Source organism: Salmo trutta, chromosome 6, assembly GCF_901001165.1.
Source record: "Salmo trutta chromosome 6, fSalTru1.1, whole genome shotgun sequence".
Classification (NCBI taxonomy): Eukaryota; Metazoa; Chordata; class Actinopteri; order Salmoniformes; family Salmonidae; genus Salmo; species Salmo trutta.
In genome coordinates, this window is record NC_042962.1 from 57,309,562 (window position 1) to 57,329,855 (window position 20,294).

The window sequence follows — 20,294 nt, forward strand, 5'->3', positions numbered from 1 at the left end:
ACGTCCTTCGTTTTGTTAATAAGTAGGTATGTGTGTGGCAACATTCACACTTTTTTCCAACAGACATAATCAATAAAACCATTCCAATAAGGCATGACATAAGGGACAGATACAACATCCTGTTGAAACAAGGCTTGTATAGCTCTGTTGTTGTTGGATTGACTAAAAGAAAAACTAATTACATTTAAGTCATTTAGCAGACACTCTTATCCAGAGCGACTTAGAGTAGTGAATACATTTCATTTTCATTTCATTTCATTTTCAATTCATGCATTTTTTTTTTGTACTGGCCCCCCGTGGGAATCGAACCCACAACCCTGGCGTTGCACACACCATGCTGGCGTTGCAAACACCATGCTATACCAACTGAGTCACAGGGAAGGCCTAATCTTAGGATGCTTCCTTTTAAGGTTAGTCAGGTCTTGACACGTTCCTGAATAATAAAGCGACACCTGAGGGAATGGCATCTAAAACAATTGCAAAATATTGAGGTGTTACAGGGATCTTGTAAAGTGATAAGAATTCCTGATAATTAAGTAAAATACCCTCTGCATTTACAAGTTGGCTCACCAATAGGATATTATTTACCAGTTGGCTCACCAATAGGATATTATTTACCAGTTGGCTCACCAATAGGATATTATTTACCAGTTGGCTCACCAATAGGATATTATTTACCAGTTGGCTCACCAATAGGATATTATTTACCAGTTGGCTCACCAATAGGATATTATTTACCAGTTGGCTCACCAATAGGATATTATTTACCAGTTGGCTCACCAATAGGATATTATTTACCAGTTGGCTCACCAATAGGATATTATTTACCAGTTGGCTCACCAATAGGATATTATTTACCAGTTGGCTCACCAATAGGATATTATTTCGGAACCAATATTCTAAAACCCAAAAAGTATTTTTATACAATATGTCCCGATTATTCCATATATAATATATGTGTGGAGAAAAACTATGCTTATAAGTTAAGGACCATAAAAAGAAAACCTGCTGATGAAAAGCAGAGAATTTCACCTGAACTTTGTCAATATTATAATTGCAAACCAAAATGAAGGCCACCAAAAGTAGAGAAGACATGATGAGGAATAAAGTTCCACATAGAAGTGGGTCTTCTTAGGAATTGTTTTATCCAATTGATCTTAAAAGTATTATTTAAGGTAGGAATGTCCAGAAAATTCATCCCACCATACTCATAAGTGTTCATTACATCAGTTTTCCTAATGTAATGTGTACGGTTTCTAAACACAAAGTTGAAAAGCATCTGGTCTATCTCCTTCCTTATTTTACCGTCAAGATATAAAGATAGACCGCCATATGTTAGTCTAGAGATACCTTCAGCCTTGGTTATAAGGACTCTTCCTCTGTAGCCATTGATTTAGCTTCTTCTGGGTTTTTAAGAGGGTTAAAATTTAGTAAGCCTCTAGACATCTGATCCTTTGTAAAGGTTATGCCTAAATATGTAAGTTCTTCTTTTACTGGAATACCATAATATGAAGGTGTCACACAATCTTTAACAGCCATGAGTTCACATTTATTAATGTTAAGATATAGACCAGACGCTTTGGAAAAGGATTCTATCACATTGATCGATATGGGAATCTGACTAGCGTCTTTCAGAAAAAGTGTAGTACCGTCAGCCAGCTGGCTTATAATCATTTCTTTACCAGCTATGGAAATACCTTGTAGAGGACTATTATTTAAAGAATTTGTAAGAAGTTGGGTGATTAATAAAAATAGAACGGTGAGATAGGACAACCTTGCCTAATTCCTCTCTTTAACTGAAATCTAGGTGAGATGCCATGATTCAGTTTGATAGAGTTGTTACCATTTGGATAGTCTTAATAGCCTTACAGAAAAAAATCCCAAAGCCACATTTCTCAAGGGAGTGGAAGAGGAACTGATGCTCAACTGTGTCAAATGCTTTATAAAAATCTAAAAATAATATGAAGCTATCCTCGGTTATTAGGTCTGTGTAGTCAAGTATGTCTAATACTAGTCTGATATTGTTAGAAATATGTCTGTTCCTCATAAAGCCAGACTGTGTTTCATCAATGATTGCATCCAGGACTTCTTTCATTCTTTTTGCAAGTAGTAAGGCTAATATCTTCTAGTCATTATTAAGAAGACAAAGTGGACGCCAGTTATGGATGAGCAGAACTTCTTTTTTAGGCTTTAGGTATCAGTGTTATTAACCCTTGACTCATTGTAGGAGGGAGAACATTGTTTTTAATACATCATATTTCCTTCTCCCTTAATTCAAATGACGGGTTGGTTGTTAAGCAACAAAAACGGACACGTGCTCAACTATGGGGCAGAGATAGGGTTGGCATGTCCTTCCCCATTGAAGCGTGTGCTTTGTTTTCCTGAAGTTCTCAGGTAACCCGTCTTTAAAGTAAAGAATCAATAGTAACGAATAAAGAATAAATATTTTATTTGCCATTTTATTCAAATAAAGTACAATTAAAAAGAAACCTAGAAAAAGACATTGGTTATTTTATTACATTGGAATAGATTCAGACTACCTCACTGTGTGTGTGTGTGTGTGTGTGTGTGTCTCATCTCTTGAGGTCCTGCTTTATAGTTCTCTGCAAGCTGGCAATGCTGGCGTCCAGAGCGGCCAGCCCGTTCCGGAACTCCTGTTCGTCACGCGTGTCAAAGGTCGAGCTTGACCCTGCGCTCCAATCAGAAGCCAAGGATCTGACCTCACATAAGGAGAGGCCGGTGGAGTCAAGCGAAGTGTTCCGCCCCTTGCCCGGTGATGCCATATCCATGTCCAGACGGCACCGGTGACTCTGGGACAGGTCAGCGTGTCCAGCACCATTAGAGCAGAGTCCGTTTGATTGGTGGAGATTAGAAAATAGGCTTTTTAATTGAGGGAAACTCTCGAGGGAAACAGTAAGCCTCTGAAGACCCTGTGGTCCTCCTCCTCTCTGTGACATCACAGGAAGCGGTGACCCCTCAACAGGAAGTGCTGACCTCACAGTCTCTCTCAGTGGGGCGAAGGCCAAAGGTGGGGTGGCTTTTCTTTCCAGAGCCACACACACACTCACGTCCTGATCCGCAGACACACTCTGACCACCTGGTGTACACACACTGAAGTCCTGCTGATGTGTGTAGTTGCACTCAGGGCCTTTACAGGGCAGGGAGACAGAACCACACCCCTTCTGCTCCAACGACCACAGGTATTGGCTGACTGGGTGGTCTGACGGACCCTGCTGGTCCTGGTATTGGTCCAGAGCTCGTTTAGTGAGAGGGAGGCAGGACGTAGGGATGTCAGTCACAGCAGGAGACTCAGCGACAGGGACCTGTAGAGCTCTGAGAGAGACAGAGAGAAGGGTAAAAAGAAAGAGCAGGAAGAAAAGACAGAGAGAGCGAGAAACAGACAGACATGTGGACAGGTCGTGAGAGAGAAACAAAGACAGACAGAGGACAGAGAGAGAGAGAAAGACTGTCAGTGAAAAATAAAAACTCCAATCAATTATTAGAAAGTGTACACACACACACACGCACACACACGCACACACACGCACACCTGAGGTGCTCCTGTAGTGTGTGGATCTCTGTCTCCCTCTTCTGGGTGTTGAGGGCCAGTGCAGCGTTCTCCTTCTGACACTCCTCCAGCCTGCTGTTACAGCCCTGCACCTCATCCAGAGCAGACTGCACGTCTACACACACACACACACACACAGAGACAGACACACACACACAGAGACAGACACACACACACAGACAGACACACACACACACACACACAGACACACACACACTTATATAAAGAGATTATATCCATATTAGATAATACACACAGACACCACAGAGATCCTTTAATCTCAGTGTAATATGGATCAGTTTAAGGCCCTGATCTTCATGTATTTCAGATAGAAAATAGAACAGAAGTTGAGTACGTTTCCCCTCATCTATTAACCTTTACTGATGCGACTGCACTCCACCTCACTCTGCTGCAGCTGGCTCTGTGTGTCCACCAGGGCTTGCCGTAGCTCAGTGTTGGCGAGCTGCAGCTGGCTCTGTGTGTCCACCAGGGCTTGCCGTAGCTCAGTGTTGGCGCGCTGCAGCTCTTGCAGGCTTTTGTGAGCATCGTTGAGCTCCGACTGCAGAGCCGACACTAAGAGACAGAGGAGGTTAGACAGCCGACACTAAGAGACAGAGGAGGTTAGACAGCCGACACTAAGAGACAGAGGAGGTCAGACAGCCGACACTAAGAGACAGAGGAGGTTAGACAGCCGACACTAAGAGACAGAGGAGGTTAGACAGCCGACACTAAGAGACAGAGGAGGTTAGACAGCCGACACTAAGAGACAGAGGAGGTTAGACAGCCGACACTAAGAGACAGAGGAGGTTAGACCGCCGACACTAAGAGACAGAGGAGGTTAGACAGCCGACACTAAGAGACAGAGGAGGTCAGACAGCCGACACTAAGAGACAGAGGAGGTCAGACAGCCGACACTAAGAGACAGAGGAGGTCAGACAGCCGACACTAAGAGACAGAGGAGGTTAGACAGCCGACACTAAGAGACAGAGGAGGTCAGACAGCCGACACTAAGAGACAGAGGAGGTCAGACAGCCGACACTAAGAGACAGAGGAGGTCAGACAGCCGACACTAAGAGACAGAGGAGGTCAGACAGCCGACACTAAGAGACAGAGGAGGTTAGACAGCCGACACTAAGAGACAGAGGAGGTTAGACAGCCGACACTAAGAGACAGAGGAGGTTAGACAGCCGACACTAAGAGACAGAGGAGGTCAGACAGCCGACACTATGAGGCAGAGGAGGTTAGACAGCCGACACTAAGAGACAGAGGAGGTTAGATACTCAGAGATACAGACACACAATAATAAACTCTCACTGATAGACAGTTGAACGAGGGCCGGGCAGTTTATCTTACCGTCTGTGTGACAGTGGACATCTCTGGCCTCCCTCTCTGCTCGCTCTCTCTCCTGCAACTGTTGGTTCACTATCCTCAGACGCCTGAACACACACGTTAAAGTTATCAATCTTCTGTATGAAACTCCCACACACACACACACACACACACACACACACACACACACACACACACCAGGACCTGGGTGATGGTGCTGACCTGCGTAGCAGTGTGTTCTCACTGCGTAGAGGTTGCAGGACCGGAGCAATCTCAGCCTGGATGTTAGAGCTGCCCACCATGACAGGAAGTAGAGACACTGTCTGCTCCACCTCACACACCAGACGCTCTGCTACACCGTCTACAGAGGAGGAGGGGGGAGAGAAGAGGAAGAGAGAGAGAGAGAGAGTGGCGGAGATTGAATTTGATTAACATTTGATGAAATAGTCATTTTGCCTGATTGATGAGTTGACTGATTATTTTGACAGGTTGGTTGATTGATTACCTTGGCCAGCGAGCAGAGCCTTCAACTCTCCAAGGAGGTACTGAACAGTCATCACCTGACGAGCGGTTCCCTCTGGACTACAGCCCTTACAGCCCAGCGCCAGCGCCATGCGTGTGTAGGAGTGTGTGTGGTGTGTGTATGCCAGCTGGGTGTGTGTTTGTATGTTAAAGCTTGTCTGGGCGCTGGTGTCTCTCACTGGACACTCCTCTTCCTCCTCTCCAGCGTTACCCTCCATGTGGCCGCAAGCCTCCCTGGCTAAGGCCCCTCCATCCTGGGTAGAAACCAGCTGCCCCCCCCTGCCCAGGGATGGAGCATCTGGGGCAGACTGGGGTTGAGTGTTGGCAAGGGGGTGAGGTTGGGGTAGAGGCTGAGGGTGAGAATGAATTTCAGAGAAGAGTACTGGTGGTCCCTGACGAGAGGGAGAGCAGGAAGAAGAGATTGGATGTCCACTTTCTCCAGACACAGAGCTGTCGGAGGACAGGGGGGCAGACAGGGCTAGCCTCTCCACAGAGGGAGCACCGAGGTGCAGGCTACAGGACCTGGAGCTCCTCTGGGCAGCCGGACCTCCAACCCCAGAGACGAAGGCTCCTGGCTGGGCAGCGAGGAGAGAGGGCACTGGGCCTGTGAGAGGGGCTGTGGGTAGAGAGGTAGCTACAGCTCCAGGAGAAGCTAACGGAGCTGTGGAGGTAGAGCCCCCCAGGTGGACTGATGCTACCCCAATGATGGAGCCTCCAGGCTGGGCAAGAGGGACTGAGGGGCCTGGGGGGAGTGTGTTGTTAGGGGGGAGTCTTTGGGGACTCAGGGTGGGGGTGGAGGTGGTCAGGCGACAGTTAAACCGAGCATCTGACGCCGGCTCTGACGTTCCGGCCGAACTCTGAATATTGTTCCTCATCCCAGGATACGACAGGATCATCTTCTGCATGGGAGCTGGAGCAGAGAGAGTTATCCATTTTTGCACATCACGCATGCACACACACACGCTCACACAGGTCCCACCTGTTTTTTTAGCAGTCTGAGTGACAGGTCTCTTTGTCTGCTTCCTCCTCTCTGTGTCTACCCTCTCCTTTCCCAGAGTGCACAGCGGTCGGGATTTGGCGGCTCGAGTCTTCCCTGCTCCCCTGACGGAGATGGGCTTGGCCTCTATGACACAATGCAAACACTTTGGTCAATAACTTCAACTAGAAATGTAAAGGTTCTGTAGAAACAGAGTAAATAGTTGACTGGTACCTGCCGTCTCTGCCTGGAGAATGACATCGAGCAGCGCAGCACACTGATCCAGACCCTTGTGAATGGTTGTCACCTTAGAGAGAGCATAGATGCAAACCAACTTACCATATAATCACTGTTAGGTGATTATACCTCTTATTAATATATTACACAAATAGGCTTGTTATTAACTTGTTATAGGCTTGTTATTAACTTGTTATAGGCTTGTTATTAACTTGTTATAGGCTTGTTATTAACTTGTTATTAACTTGTTATTGGCTTGTTATAGGCTTGTTATTAACTTGTTATAGGCTTGTTATTAACTTGTTATAGGCTTGTTATTAACTTGTTATAGGCTTGTTATTAACTTGTTATAGGCTTGTTACTAACTTGTTATAGGCTTGTTATTGACTTGTTATAGGCTTGTTATTGACTTGTTATAGGCTTGTTATTAACTTGTTATAGGCTTGTTATTAACTTGTTATAGGCTTGTTATTAACTTGTTATAGGCTTGTTATAGGCTTGTTATAGGCTTGTTATAGGCTTGTTATAGGCTTGTTATTAACTTGTTATAGGCTTGTTATTAACTTGTTATAGGCTTGTTATTAACTTGTTATAGGCTTGTTATTAACTTGTTATAGGCTTGTTATTAACTTGTTATAGGCTTGTTATTAACGTTGCTACTGACTGTTTATTGATGTGTTATTACCTGGTCCTCAGAGTCTGTGGAGTAGAGGGAATAAGCAGGCTCAGTAGAAGTTACTAGTGGACGCCCTGCTCCCCTACAGAACAGAGGGACAGTGATTGGACATAATGACACTCTGCAACAGGGATGTGACTTATCAGTCCTGTGTGTTCTCTTACCTCAGGGGACGGACTAACTCAATATACTTTAAAATGACAAAAACCAAATGGAAAGTGTAGAAATGATAATGGACCTACATTCATACAGTTTCTTGACTGTGTCCAGCTCACTGATAGCAGGTTGATGTTTATTGTCATGACTCTTTCCCTGGAGACAGAACTGAGCATTTACCGCTAGATGGGCCAGCTGCAAAGTCCAAATCTGCTACATTGTAAAAAATTCATGACACAAAAACTTGCTTTTTGGTCTTAATTTAAGGATATGGTTAGTAGTGTGGTTAAGGTTAGGTTAAAATTAGATTTTTATGCCACTCTACAGAGCTGCCTCCAGGGCAAGATTCATGACAACAAATGCCAATCTGCTCGCTAATAATAAACTAAATGAAAACTAGACAGTCAGGGAGCCTTGAAAATTCCCAAAACGATGGACAGAGGACTATTATTTGCAAATTTTAGCGGCGAGGAAATATTTCAGTGCGGTCTTCCGGACTTCGTTGAAGACCCCGGGGCTAAACGAGTTACCTCTTCTTTGAGCCCTGGCCCCTGCCACCTCCAGTCAGTCTTCCAGAGGATATCACCTGTCAGTCAAAAACAGGGGCTGAATCTGAATACGCTCTAAAATGGTGTCCTTTCCCTGGGAGCCTTGGGGAAAAAGCTAGACACCACCATATGAGGCTAACTACAGTCATTATCAAGACGGCTAAGAACCAGTTCGCAGGCACATTGTGAATAGCTGAGATGTCTTACCTTGTGTCTAGCAAGCCCTTGCTTTGGCATAGCTGGCTAGTCAACTGCTGTCCAAATCGAAGGAAGAAAAACGGTAGCTAACAAATTCTTTCCAAGAGTAGCCCTAATCAACTATCTGCAAACTGCACTAACTTTGAGCGCACAACATGTCTGAAGCATTCTCTGACTGACTATCTATAGCGAAACTAGTTGATGTTGTCACGTTGAAGCTTTTGTTACAGTTATTATTAGCTTCTTGTTTTTTTTTACTGGCGCTAGCATAAACAAGAACCGGCGGGTTTTGTTTGAAACAGGATGTAACGTCGTGACCAATGAAAACATCGCTGCCCAACGTCCAATGAATGTTATTGGCGGATGTAAACCGATGTCGTAATTTCCAGTTTATCGATTGAATGAAGCAAATGTCACTCAAATGTAGCCCCCTCTCCCTCCTCCCTAAAAGTTGGTCTGGCGACGCTGAATTCGGTGACACCATGGAGACGAGATGATACAATTTAACGCCAAAGATTGTTTTATTACCATTAGCGTCCCCCCCGGGAATATGTGATAAAATAATATATTGTGTTGTTGGATTAATGTAAAACTTACTATGGAAAGAAATGTTATGATATAAATATATGTTCAACGTTACTAGTGAGGGTCTTGTGAGGGTCTTCCAGTGGTAAACACACAGAAACACACAGTCTGACTGGATACAGTTTATTTACACAACGAGTGCAGATTAAGAATGAACATCAACACTGACAAACAGCAGGGATGGGAGTGGGGGATAAAAGCAACAAGCGGGATTCCCTAGAAAATATATATACACGTAGAAAAGTATTGTGCTGTTGTTTTTTGCAGTTACATTTTTAATGATTTTTTTATGAAATGGAGCGATCCCTCTTCAGTCTCCCTAGAAGTTGGTCCCATGAGCCAGGAAAGACCTTGACAAGATCACAGCAAAGGAGTCAGTTGGCTATAAAGCAGAAACAGACTGGGACTTTTGGATGGTCAGGCAAGGATAAGACAGGGACCTTTATTTTAGGGTAGTATGGGGTATCAACTCCTGTCCTCGAGGGCCACAGTGTCTACTGGTTTTCGTACTTCTTTTAATCAGAGACGATTTCTACCTGGGAAACCAGGTGTGTGTGCACTCTGCAGCCAATCATTATCAGTAACATTAAACGATCAATCAAGTGCCAGGGAGAAAGAAAAACCAGCAGGACTGAGGAACTGGAGGGCCTGAGCTTTGAAAAAACCCTGTTGGAGGTTAAAGGTATTAAAGGTAGTAAATAGTAAACACAGTCAAATGTAGTGAACGTAGCGAGCGCTGTACACGTTTCACTGTCACCCAGCAGCAGACAGAGAAGAGGGAACCTTGTAGGAGTGAGCTTTCGAACACTATTCTCAGTGTTCAATTCTGGCATCTTACAGCTGGATAGGAGTGGGTTAAGAACCCTTTGTGGAGTCATTATCAATTAGAATTGGTTGGAATGTTCAACAAGAAGAAACTCTTCAAACTTCTCCCCCTCCCTTCTCAATATCCTATGACAGCGATCATGTCATTTGCGGACATCATCACACAGCTTTAGAGACACATACTGTACATCACTAATACTAATTGGACAAAAAACAACTGTTTATTTTTGCTGTTCTGTTTTCCTGTTCTGTTTTGCTTGTCATGTCTGCTATTAACTGATAAACTGGCAATGCTATGTAGCTATTAAATGACCAGACTGTGTTGCTACTAAATGTCCAGTCACTGTCATCGCGTATCAAGTTCTTCCCTCTCGGGTTTAGAGGACAGAAAGTCAAAGTGCATGGTGGGTTGCAGGTTGATTCCAGGGCTACAGTCCAGGGTTATGGGAGGGTTATAAACAGTAATAATCCGCGAAGAAGCTTCATAACATGTGTAAGTAACACAGAGGGGATGGGGGGTGGGGGGCAGTGATGTCAGACCAGACAGGTGAGGTCACAGGTAATCTTGATGTTTGTCTTGCTATAGAGTTCAAAGTTCAGAGTTCAGCTTCTCTCTGGTAGAGTCACTACTCCAGAGGCCGTCTCTGTCTCTCTCTCTCTCTCTAACTGCCTCTCTTTTCCCCCACGCTTCTCTCCTCTCTCTATCGCATTGTCATTCCCCTTTATCTCTCCCACCTAGCTTTCCCTCACCCCTCTCTCCCCTCTACCCTGTATATCTCTCTCCAACAGTATCTCTCCCTCATCTCTCTCTATCTCTACCATCTCTCTCTGAGAGTTTAGTAGTGTTATTCAGTGTGGGTGGGATCACAGAAGAAGCGAGAGCTGCGTTTGGCCGTCCTGGCAGTGAAAGGGACGGTCTTCAGCACTGCAGACAAAAAACAGCCAATCAAAACACAGCACTAAACTACTGTGTGTGTGTGTGTGTGTGCGTGTGTGTGCGTACCTGTAATGATGTCCTCTATAGCTCCATCTTTGCCCTCGTAGACATGTCTGCTGTCTTTACCACCCTGTCGCCTCCTCAGCTCTGTGATCAGGGACTCCTGCTGCCGCTGCTTTGGACGGTTGGACGGGGACTGTGTGTGTGTGTGTGTGTGTGTGTGTGTGTGAGAGAGAGAGAGAGAGAGAGAGAGAGAGAGAGGCAGAAATAAAGTAGATATGTGTTGGTGAATCAATGTGTGTGAGGAGTAGAGAAGGAAAGATGGAGCGCGATAAAGAGAGGGAACGAGAGAGGGAAAGAGAAAACATCAGTCCTTCCATTCCACAGAACAGACACTGGATCTGTGAAGTCAAGGTGATGCTGTCATATCCATGGCGACAGACTGGCAGGCCTGTCTCCATGGTAACGGGGCTGTACCTTAGGCTCCTCCTGCTCCTGTTGCAGCTCCTCCTGCTCCAGCTTCTCCATCAGCGCCTGCTCTTGCCTCCTCCTCTGCTCATTCTCCTCCTCCGCCAGCTACACACACACACACACACACACACACACACACACACACACACACACACACACACACACACACACACACACACACACACACACACACACACACACATTAAGTTCAACTTTGACTAGCGTCTTTGTGTATACTGTAGCTACGCACGCACACAAACACACACATTCTGCTCACCCTGTAGGCTTTGATGAATCGTACAAACACAGGGAAGAAGACAGAGGGAGGCATGGTCTTAGAGCTCTCCCCAAAGTGCTTCACCGCATCGTCAAATGCATCCTGAGAACCATAACACAACCAGGACCAGAAAACAGGACCATGAAGGACCATGGTCACCACGGTCATAAAACACTTTGATGTATCTGAGGTACCTGTGTGTGTTCGTGTGTGTGTGTGTGTGTGTGTGTGTGTGAATGTGTGTGTTCTTGCCTGTGCGATGTGTGCGTCCTCCTGTAGTTTCTGCAGGCGAGTCTCATGTTTGCTGATGAAGTCTTTGAGGAGAGGGTTGTGGCCATGCATGCTGTACTCCCTCCATGACAGCTCCATACCACGCTGACACTCCTTCACGTCACACACCACGTTCTCCAGGGACACTGACACACACAATATAATAGGTTAGTTCCTTAATATCACACACCACGTTCTCCAGGGACACTGACACACACAATATAATAGGTTAGTTCCTTAATATCACACACCACGTTCTCCAGGGACACTGACACACACAACATAATAGGTTAGTTCCTTAATATCACACACCATGTTCTCCAGGGACACTGACACACACAATATAATAGGTTAGTTCCTTAATATCACACACCATGTTCTCCAGGGACACTGACACACACACACACACACACACACACACACACACACACACACACACACACACACACACACACACACAATATAATAGGTTAGTTCCTTAATATCACACACCACATTCTCCAGGGACACTGACACACACACACACACACACACACACACACACACACACACACACACACACACACACACACACACACACACACACAATATAATAGGTTAGTTCCTTAATATCACACACCAGAGAAAGATAACTGATACACACCAAGACAAACACACACATACTCACCTGCGGCAGCTTTCTCTACATAGTGCAGCTCATTGTAGAACAGAGCGACTCCGGGGTATTTCTCTCTCACCACGTTGGCTATGTAATGCAGCAGGGTCTGCTTTCTGTCAGTAGTCTTAGTCTCCAGCAGCTGGGAGGAACACACACATTACCTTCTGGTGTGTATTTCACATTCAAAAGTGTGTATCAAGAATATTATGTGTGTGTTACGTATCACAAAGTATGTATATTAGGTAGTGTGTGGTATAAGAAAGAGTGTGTATATTAGGTATAAGAAAGAGTGTGTTTGGTAGTGTGTATTAAAAAGAGTGTGTTGGGTAATGTGTATTAAAAAGAGTGTGTTGGGTAATGTGTATTAGAAAGAGTGTGTTGGGTAGTGTGTATTAGAAAGAGCATGTTGGGTAATGTGTACTAGGTATTAGAAAGAGCATGTTGGGTAATGTGTATTAGTGTCACAACTTCCGCCGAAGTCGGTCCTTCTCCTTGTTCGGGCGGCGTTCGGCGGTCGACGTCACCAGCCTTCTAGCCACCGCCGATCCACTTTTCATTTTCCATTTGTTTTGTCTTTGTTTTACACACCTGATTTCAGTCCCACTATTAGTGTTTCATTATTTAACCCTCTGTTCTCCCATGGGTTTTTGTGAGTGATTGTTTATTGTATTTTCGGTCTGTCATGGTGTGCGTGGATTTGTTACTTTGTATATTTGACATTTTGAGTAAAAGTACGTTGATTACTCATATCTGCTGTCCTGCGCCTGACTCTCTACACCAGCTACACATTGGACCCGTTACAGAATCACTCACCCAAAGAATGGAGTCAGCAGGAGCAGACGCCCTCCCTGTTCCAGTGGAGGAGCGCGTTCAGCAGCACACGACCATGTTGCAACGTCTGGGCACTGCCATGGATCGCGTGCTGCAGACTATGGATCGTTTGGAGAGAGGAGGAGGTTTTCCAGCGCCTCCACCAGCCCCACTACAACAGGTCCCACTGTCCACACCTCCTTCACCTGATCCCAGCGGGATTCGACTCGCGCTCCCGAGGGAGTATGATGGGACGACTGCCGGATGCCAGGGTTTTCTACTACAACTGGAGCTCTACCTGGCGACCGTCCACCCGGCTCCTTCGGGGCGTGAGAGTGTGTCCGCCCTCGTCTCCTGCCTCTCAGGCAAAGCCCTGGAGTGGGCCAACGCCGTATGGAGTGAGGGAGATGCGGCGTTGGATCATTACGCAGAGTTCACCCGACGCTTTCGGGGAGTGTTCGACCACCCGCCTGAGGGTCGAGCGGCGGGTGAACGTCTGTTCCACCTGAGGCAGGGGACAAGGAGCGCGCAGGATTTCGCCTTGGACTTCCGGAGCCTGGCCGCCAGCGCGGGATGGAACGACAGGGCCCTGATCGATCACTACAGGTGCAGTCTGCGCGAGGACGTCTGTCGGGAGTTGGCCTGCCGAGACACCACCCTCACATTGGACCAGCTGGTGGACCTGTCCATCCGGCTGGACAACCTGCTGACTGCCCGCGGACGTCCGGATCGGGACCTGTCAGTTCAATCCCCCAGCACCTCCGCTCCGACGGCCATGGAGCTGGGAGGTGCTGCAGTTAGGGCGACTGGAGGAGGGGCCATTCCCTACACCATCTGTGGCCGCAGAGGGCACACTGATGGTTGGTGCTGGGGGGGTTCCTCAGGGAGTTGAGGCAGCAGGCAGGGCACTATCGTGTCACCCCAGGTGAGTCGGCACCAGGCTCACCCAGAGCCCCCTGTTGCTCACATGTATGTGTTTATTTCATTTCCTGAGTTTTCTCCACATTCCTAGCATAAGGCACTAGTAGATTCAGGCGCAGCTGGGAATTTTATTGACCGTTCATTTGCTCATAGTTTAGGGATTCCCCTTGTTCCTGTGGATATGTCTTTCCCTGTGCACGCCCTAGATAGTCGACCATTAGGGTCAGGGCTGATTAGGGAGGCCACCGCTCCACTTGACATGGTTACGCAGGAGGGTCATGAGGAGAGAATCAGATTCTTCCTTATTGATTCTCCTGCGTTTCCCGTGGTGCTGGGCTTACCCTGGTTGGCCTATCATGACCCCACTTTTTCTTGGCAACAGAGGGCTCTCAAGGGGTGGTCACAAGAGTGCTCAGGGAGGTGTGTGGGGCTTTCCATCGGTGCGACTACGGTGGAAAGTCCAGACCAGGTCTCCACCGTGCACATCCCCTCAGAACAGTGGTTCTTAACCTTGTTGGAGGTACTGACCCCCACCAGTTTCATATGCGCATTCACCGAACCCTTCTGAATTGGAAAAATGGCTCTCTTCACCTTGAATTCAGCGAGCGTTGTGTTCTTGTATTGTCCATCTCCATGCAGCTTAAGGAAGTGTTCTCTTAGTTTTGCCGGTGCTAGACTAGAATTGCTCAACTTGGCATTGCAAATCATGCAGTTAGGACGCTGACTCTCATCACGTTCCGTTATACATGTGAATCCATATTGTACATATTCGTCCGACCACTTTCTTTTTTTGCTCGACATAGTTAGTATGAAGGGATTAAAATATTAAGAAATCACACGACGTACCATCACGACAGTCACAATTCGACTACATCCGCGCCAAATTTCCTGCAGCACAGATAGGCCAAGCGATGTTGCGTGATCACCTGCAGCCAATGATGGCCAAGCGGGGCGTGTCATCACGAATCATATGAGTCGGGTGTGTGTCTTGACCTCCGCCGAACCCCTGAGACTGACTCACCGAACCCCTGGGGTTCGATCGAACCCAGGTTAAGAACCACTGCCTCAGAATATGCCGATTTGGCTCTTGCATTCTGTAAGAAGAGGGCGACTAAATTACCACCTCATCGATGGGGGGATTGTGCGATAAATCTCCTGGTAGACGCAGCACTTCCCTGGAGTCACGTGTATCCTCAGTCACAGGAGGAGACGGTGGCTATGGAAACATATGTCTCCGAATCCCTGGGGCAGGGATACATTCAGCCCTCCACTTCACCTGCCTCCTCGAGTTTCTTTTTTGTGAAGAAGAAGGATGGGGGTCTGCGCCCGTGAATTGACTATCGAGGGATCAATCAGATCACAGTGAGGTATAGCTACCCGCTGCCTCTCATCGCCAGTGCGATCGAGTTAATGCACGGAGCGCGCTTCTTCACAAAATTGGATCTCAGGAGCGCGTACAACCTGGTGCATATCCAAGATGGAGACGAGTGGAAGACGTCATTTAGTACCACCTCAGGGCATTATGAGTACCTCGTCATGCCGTACGGGTTGAAGAATGCTCCATCAGTCTTCCAGGCCTTTGTTGACGAGATTTTCCGGGACCTGCACGGGCAGGATGTAGTGGAGTGTATCGATGACATTCTGATATACTCCGCTACACGCGCCGAGCATGTGTCCCTGGTGCGCAAGGTGCTTGGTCGACTGTTGGAGCATGACCTGTATGTCAAGGCTGAGAAATGTCTGTTCTTCCAACAGTCCATCTCCTTCTTAGGGTACCGCATTTCCACATCAGGGGTGGAGATGGAGCGTGACCGCATTTCAGCCGTGCGTAATTGGCCGACTCCCACCACGGTAAAGGAAGTGCAGCGGTTTCTGGGGTTTGCCAACTACTACCGGAGGTTTATCCGGGGGTTTGGTCAGGTAGCAGCTCCCATTACCTCACTGCTGAAGGGAGGACTGGTGCGGCTGCAGTGGTCGGCTGAGGCGGACAGGGCTTTTGGTCACCTGAAAGCTCTGCTTACCTCGGCTCCCGTGCTGGCTCATCCGGATCCCTCTTTGGCGTTCATAGTGGAGGTGGACGCGTCCGAGGCTGGGATAGGAGCCGTGCTCTCTCAGCGCTCGGGCACGCCACCAAAGCTCCGCCCCTGTGCCTTCTTTTCGAAGAAGCTCAGCCCGGCGGAGCGAAACTATGAAATGGGGGACCGGGAGTTGTTGGCTGTTGTCAAGGCTCTGAAGGCGTCGAGACATTGGCTTGAGGGGGGCTAAACACCCTTTCCTCATCTGGACTGACCACCGCAATCTGGAGTACATCCGTGCGGCGAGGAGACTGAACCCTCGCCAGGCAAGGTGGGCTATGTTCTTTACCCATTTTGTTTTCACCCTATCCTACAGACCAGGTTCCCAGAATGCTAAGGCAGATGCACTATCCCGGATGTATGACACAGAGGAGCGGTCCATGGATCACCATCCCATACTTCCGGCCTCTTGCCTGGTGGGACCGGTGGTGTGGGAGCTGGACGCGGACATCGAGCGGGCATTACGCACAGAGCCCACTCCCCCCAGTGTCCAGCTGGGCGCCTGTACGTTCCGTCTGCTGTCCGCGATCGTTTGATCTATTGGGCCCATACGTCACCCTCCTCTCGTCGTACTGGTGGTCCACCTTGGCCAAGGACGTGAGGGTTTATGTTTCCTCCTGCTCGGTGTGCGCCCAGTGCAAGGCTCCTAGGCACCTGCCCAGAGGGAAGTTACAACCCCTACCCGTTCCACAACGGCCATGGTCTCACCTGTCAGTGGACTTCCTGACCGATCTCCCCCCGTCTCAGGGGAACACTACTGTCCTGCTTATTGTGGATCGGTTTTCTAAGTCCTGCCGTCTCCTCCCTTTGCCCGGTCTCCCTACGGCCCTACAGACTGCGGAGGCCCTGTTCACTCATGTCTTCCGGCACTACGGGGTGCCTGAGGACATAGTCCCTGATCGAGGTCCCCAGTTCACGTCCATGGTCTGGAGAGCGTTCATGGAACGTCTGAGGGTCTTGGTCAGTCTCACCTCGGGTTTTCACCCCGAGAGTAACGGGCAGGTGGAGAGAGTAAACCAGGATGTGGGTAGGTTTCTGCGGTCATATTGCCAGGACCGGCCAGGGGAGTGGGCGGCGTTCATCCCTGGGCAGAGATGGCCCAAAACCCACTCCGCCAGTCCTCCACTAACCTCTCTCCTTTCCAGTGCGTACTGGGGTATCAGCCCGTTCTGGCACCGTGGCATCAGAGCCAGATCGAAGCTCCTGCGGTGAACGAATGGTTCAAGCGCTCGGAGGAGACCTGGGACGCCGCCCATGTGCACCTACAACGGGCCGTGAGGCGGCAAAAAGAGGGCGCTGACCGCAACCGAAGCGAGGCCCCGGTGTTCGAAACCTGCCCCTCCGCCTGCCCTGCCGGAAGCTGGGTCCGTCGTTTGTGGGGCCATTTAAAGTCCTGAGGAGACTGAATAAGGTATGTTACAGGTTACAGCTTCCCCCAGATTATCGTATTAACCCCTCGTTCCATGTGTCTCTCTTCAGGCCTGTGGGTAATGTGTATTAGAAAGAGTGTGTTGGGTAATGTGTATTAGAAAGAGTGTGTTGGGTAATGTGTATTAGAAAGAGTGTGTTGGGTTATGTGTATTAGAAAGAGTGTGTTGGGTAGTGTGCACTAGGTATTAGAAAGAGTGTGTTGGGTAGTGTGTACAAGGTATTAGAAAGAGTGTGTTGGGTAGTGTGTACAAGGTATTAGAAAGAGTGTGTTGGGTAGTGTGTACTAGGCATTAGAAAGAGTGTGTTGGGTAGTGTGTTGGGTAGTGTGTACTAGGCATTAGAAAGAGTGTGTTGGGTAGTGTGTACTAGGCATTAGAAAGAGTGTGTTGGGTAGTGTGCACTAGGTATTAGAAAGAGTGTGTTGGGTAGTGTGTACAAGGTATTAGAAAGAGTGTGTTGGGTAGTGTGTACAAGGTATTAGAAAGAGTGTGTTGGGTAGTGTGTACTAGGCATTAGAAAGAGTGTGTTGGGTAGTGTGTACAAGGTATTAGAAAGAGTGTGTTGGGTAGTGTGTACTAGGCATTAGAAAGAGTGTGTTGGGTAGTGTGTATTAGAAAGAGTGTGTTGTGTAGTGTGTATTAGGTATTAGAAAGAGTGTGTTGGGTAGTGTGTACTAGGCATTAGAAAGAGTGTGTTGGGTAGTGTGCACTAGGTATTAGAAAGAGTGTGTTGGGTAGTGTGTACTAGGCATTAGAAAGAGTGTGTTGGGTAGTGTGTACTAGGTATTAGAAAGAGTGTTGTGTAGTGTGTACTAGGTATTAGAAAGAGTGTGTTGGGTAGTGTGTACTAGGTATTAGAAAGAGTGTTGTGTAGTGTGTACTAGGTATTAGAAAGAGTGTGTTGGGTAATGTGTGTTAGGTATAAGAAAGAGTGTGTTGAGTAGTGTGTACTAGGCATTAGAAAGAGTGTGTTGGGTAGTGTGTACTAGGCATTAGAAAGAGTGTGTTGTGTAGTGTGTACTTGGTATAAGAAAGAGTGTGTTGGGTAGTGTGTACTAGGTATTAGAAAGTGTGTTGTGTAGTGTGTACTAGGTATTAGAAAGAGTGTGTTGGGTAGTGTGTATTAGGTATTAGAAAGAGTGTGTTGTGTAGTGTGTACTAGGTATTAGAAAGAGTGTGTTGGGTAGTGTGTATTAGGTATTAGAAAGAGTGTGTTGTGTAGTGTGTATTAGAAAGAGTGTGTTGGGTAGCGTGTACTAGGCATTAGAAAGAGTGTGTTGGGTAGTGTGTATTAGAAAGAGTGTGTTGGGTAATGTGTATTAGAAAGAGTGTGTTGGGTAGTGTGTACTAGGCATTAGAAAGAGTGCGTTGGGTAGTGTGTACTAGGCATTAGAAACAGTGTGTTAGGCAGTGTGTACTAGGCATTAGAAAGAGTGTGTTGGGTAGTGTGTGTTAGGTATTAGAAAGAGTGTGTTGGGTAACGTGTACTAGGCATTAGAAAGAGTGTGTTGTGTAGTGTGTATTAGAAAGAGTGTGTTGTGTAGTGTGTATTAGAAAGCGTGTGTTGAGTAGTGTGTATTATAAAGAGTGTGTTGTGTAGTGTGTATTAAAAAGAGTGTGTTGAGTAGTGTGTACTAGGTATTAGAAAGAGTGTGTTGAGTAGTGTGTGTGTTTTACCAGGTCTAAACTCTGCAGCTTGAATCCGTACACCGCTCCTCTCTTACTGCTGTTCATATAGTTCCCCAGAGCCAGGATAATCTGAGAAACACACACATACAGTTACAACACTGAGACAGAGACAGAGACAGGATAATCTGAGAAACACACACATACAGTTACAACACTGATACAGAGACAGAGACAGAGCCAGGATAATCTGAGAAACACACACATACAGTTACAACACTGATACAGAGACAGGATAATCTGAGAAACACACACATACAGTTACAACACTGAGACAGAGCCAGGATAATCTGAGAAACACACACATACAGTTACAACACTGAGACAGAGCCAGGATAATCTGAGAAACACACACACACAGTTAAAACACTGAGACAGAGACAGAGACAGAGACAGGATAATCTGAGAAACACACACATACAGTTAAAACACTGATACAGAGCCATGATAATCTGAGAAACACACACATACAGTTACAGCACTGAGACAGAGACAGGATAATCTGAGAAACACACACATACAGTTACAACACTGAGACAGAGCCAGGATAATCTGAGAAACACACACATACAGTTAAAACACTGATACAGAGCCAGGATAATCTGAGAAACACACACATACAGTTACAGCACTGAGACAGAGACAGGATAATCTGAGAAACACACACATACAGTTACAACACTGAGACAGAGCCAGGATAATCTGAGAAACACACACATACAGTTACAACACTGAGACAGAGACAGGATAATCTGAGAAACACACACATACAGTTAAAACACTGATACAGAGCCATGATAATCTGAGAAACACACACATACAGTTACAGCACTGAGACAGAGACAGGATAATCTGAGAAACACACACATACAGTTAAAACACTGAGACAGAGACAGAGCCAGGATAATCTGAGAAACACACACATACAGTTAAAACACTGAGACAGAGCCAGGATAATCTGAGAAACACACACATACAGTTACAACACTGAGACAGAGACAGAGACAGGATAATCTGAGAAACACACACATACAGTTAAAACACTGAGACAGAGCCAGGATAATCTGAGAAAACACACACATACAGTTACAACACTGAGACAGAGACAGAGACAGAGACAGGATAATCTGAGAAACCCA

At 46.9% G+C, this 20,294-nt stretch overlaps 2 protein-coding genes across 4 annotated transcripts; both read right to left on the reverse strand.

The window, feature by feature from the left end:
- Positions 1 to 2,432: 2,432 nt before the first annotated feature.
- ccdc14 (coiled-coil domain containing 14) lies at positions 2,433 to 8,531 on the reverse strand. 3 transcript variants are annotated; one of them, XM_029757246.1, is made up of 11 exons: positions 8,220 to 8,531; positions 7,995 to 8,050; positions 7,318 to 7,390; positions 6,630 to 6,702; positions 6,399 to 6,542; positions 5,403 to 6,329; positions 5,120 to 5,258; positions 4,922 to 5,004; positions 3,944 to 4,141; positions 3,551 to 3,683; positions 2,433 to 3,333 (listed from the first exon to the last, which is right to left on the reverse strand). In XM_029757246.1, the coding sequence occupies exons 1-11, from the start codon at positions 8,247 to 8,249 to the stop codon at positions 2,574 to 2,576; spliced, it is 2,616 nt and encodes an 871-aa protein (XP_029613106.1). In that variant the 5' UTR covers positions 8,250 to 8,531; the 3' UTR covers positions 2,433 to 2,573. The 3 variants fall into 3 exon arrangements, with proteins under 3 accessions (XP_029613106.1, XP_029613105.1, XP_029613104.1); XM_029757245.1 differs by having other exon boundaries at positions 3,944 to 4,001; positions 4,056 to 4,141; positions 5,403 to 6,542; XM_029757244.1 differs by having other exon boundaries at positions 5,403 to 6,542.
- A 373-nt stretch (positions 8,532 to 8,904) lies between these two features.
- Positions 8,905 to 19,227, reverse strand: LOC115196421 (formin-like protein 2; the record flags this gene model as incomplete). The annotated part of the gene is given in 7 exon segments (XM_029757247.1): positions 8,905 to 10,545; positions 10,624 to 10,753; positions 11,035 to 11,133; positions 11,306 to 11,407; positions 11,558 to 11,721; positions 12,243 to 12,372; positions 19,147 to 19,227. Coding segments are annotated over 7 exon segments (786 nt in total), but the record flags the coding sequence as incomplete, so codon positions are not given.
- Positions 19,228 to 20,294: the final 1,067 nt, after the last annotated feature.

What these genes read in the sequence shown, in the direction of transcription:
- ccdc14 (XM_029757244.1), bottom strand. Translation starts at nt 8,249, where the DNA reads ATGCCAAAGCAAGGGCTTGCTAGACACAAG. An exon ending in TCTCCAGGCAGAGACGGCAG is followed by an intron (nt 6,543 to 6,629) that starts GTACCAGTCAAC and finishes ATTGTGTCATAG; the next exon opens with AGGCCAAGCCCATCTCCGTC. An exon ending in GTGCAGTCGCATCAGTAAAG is followed by an intron (nt 3,684 to 3,943) that starts GTTAATAGATGA and finishes GTGTGTGTGTAG; the next exon opens with ACGTGCAGTCTGCTCTGGAT.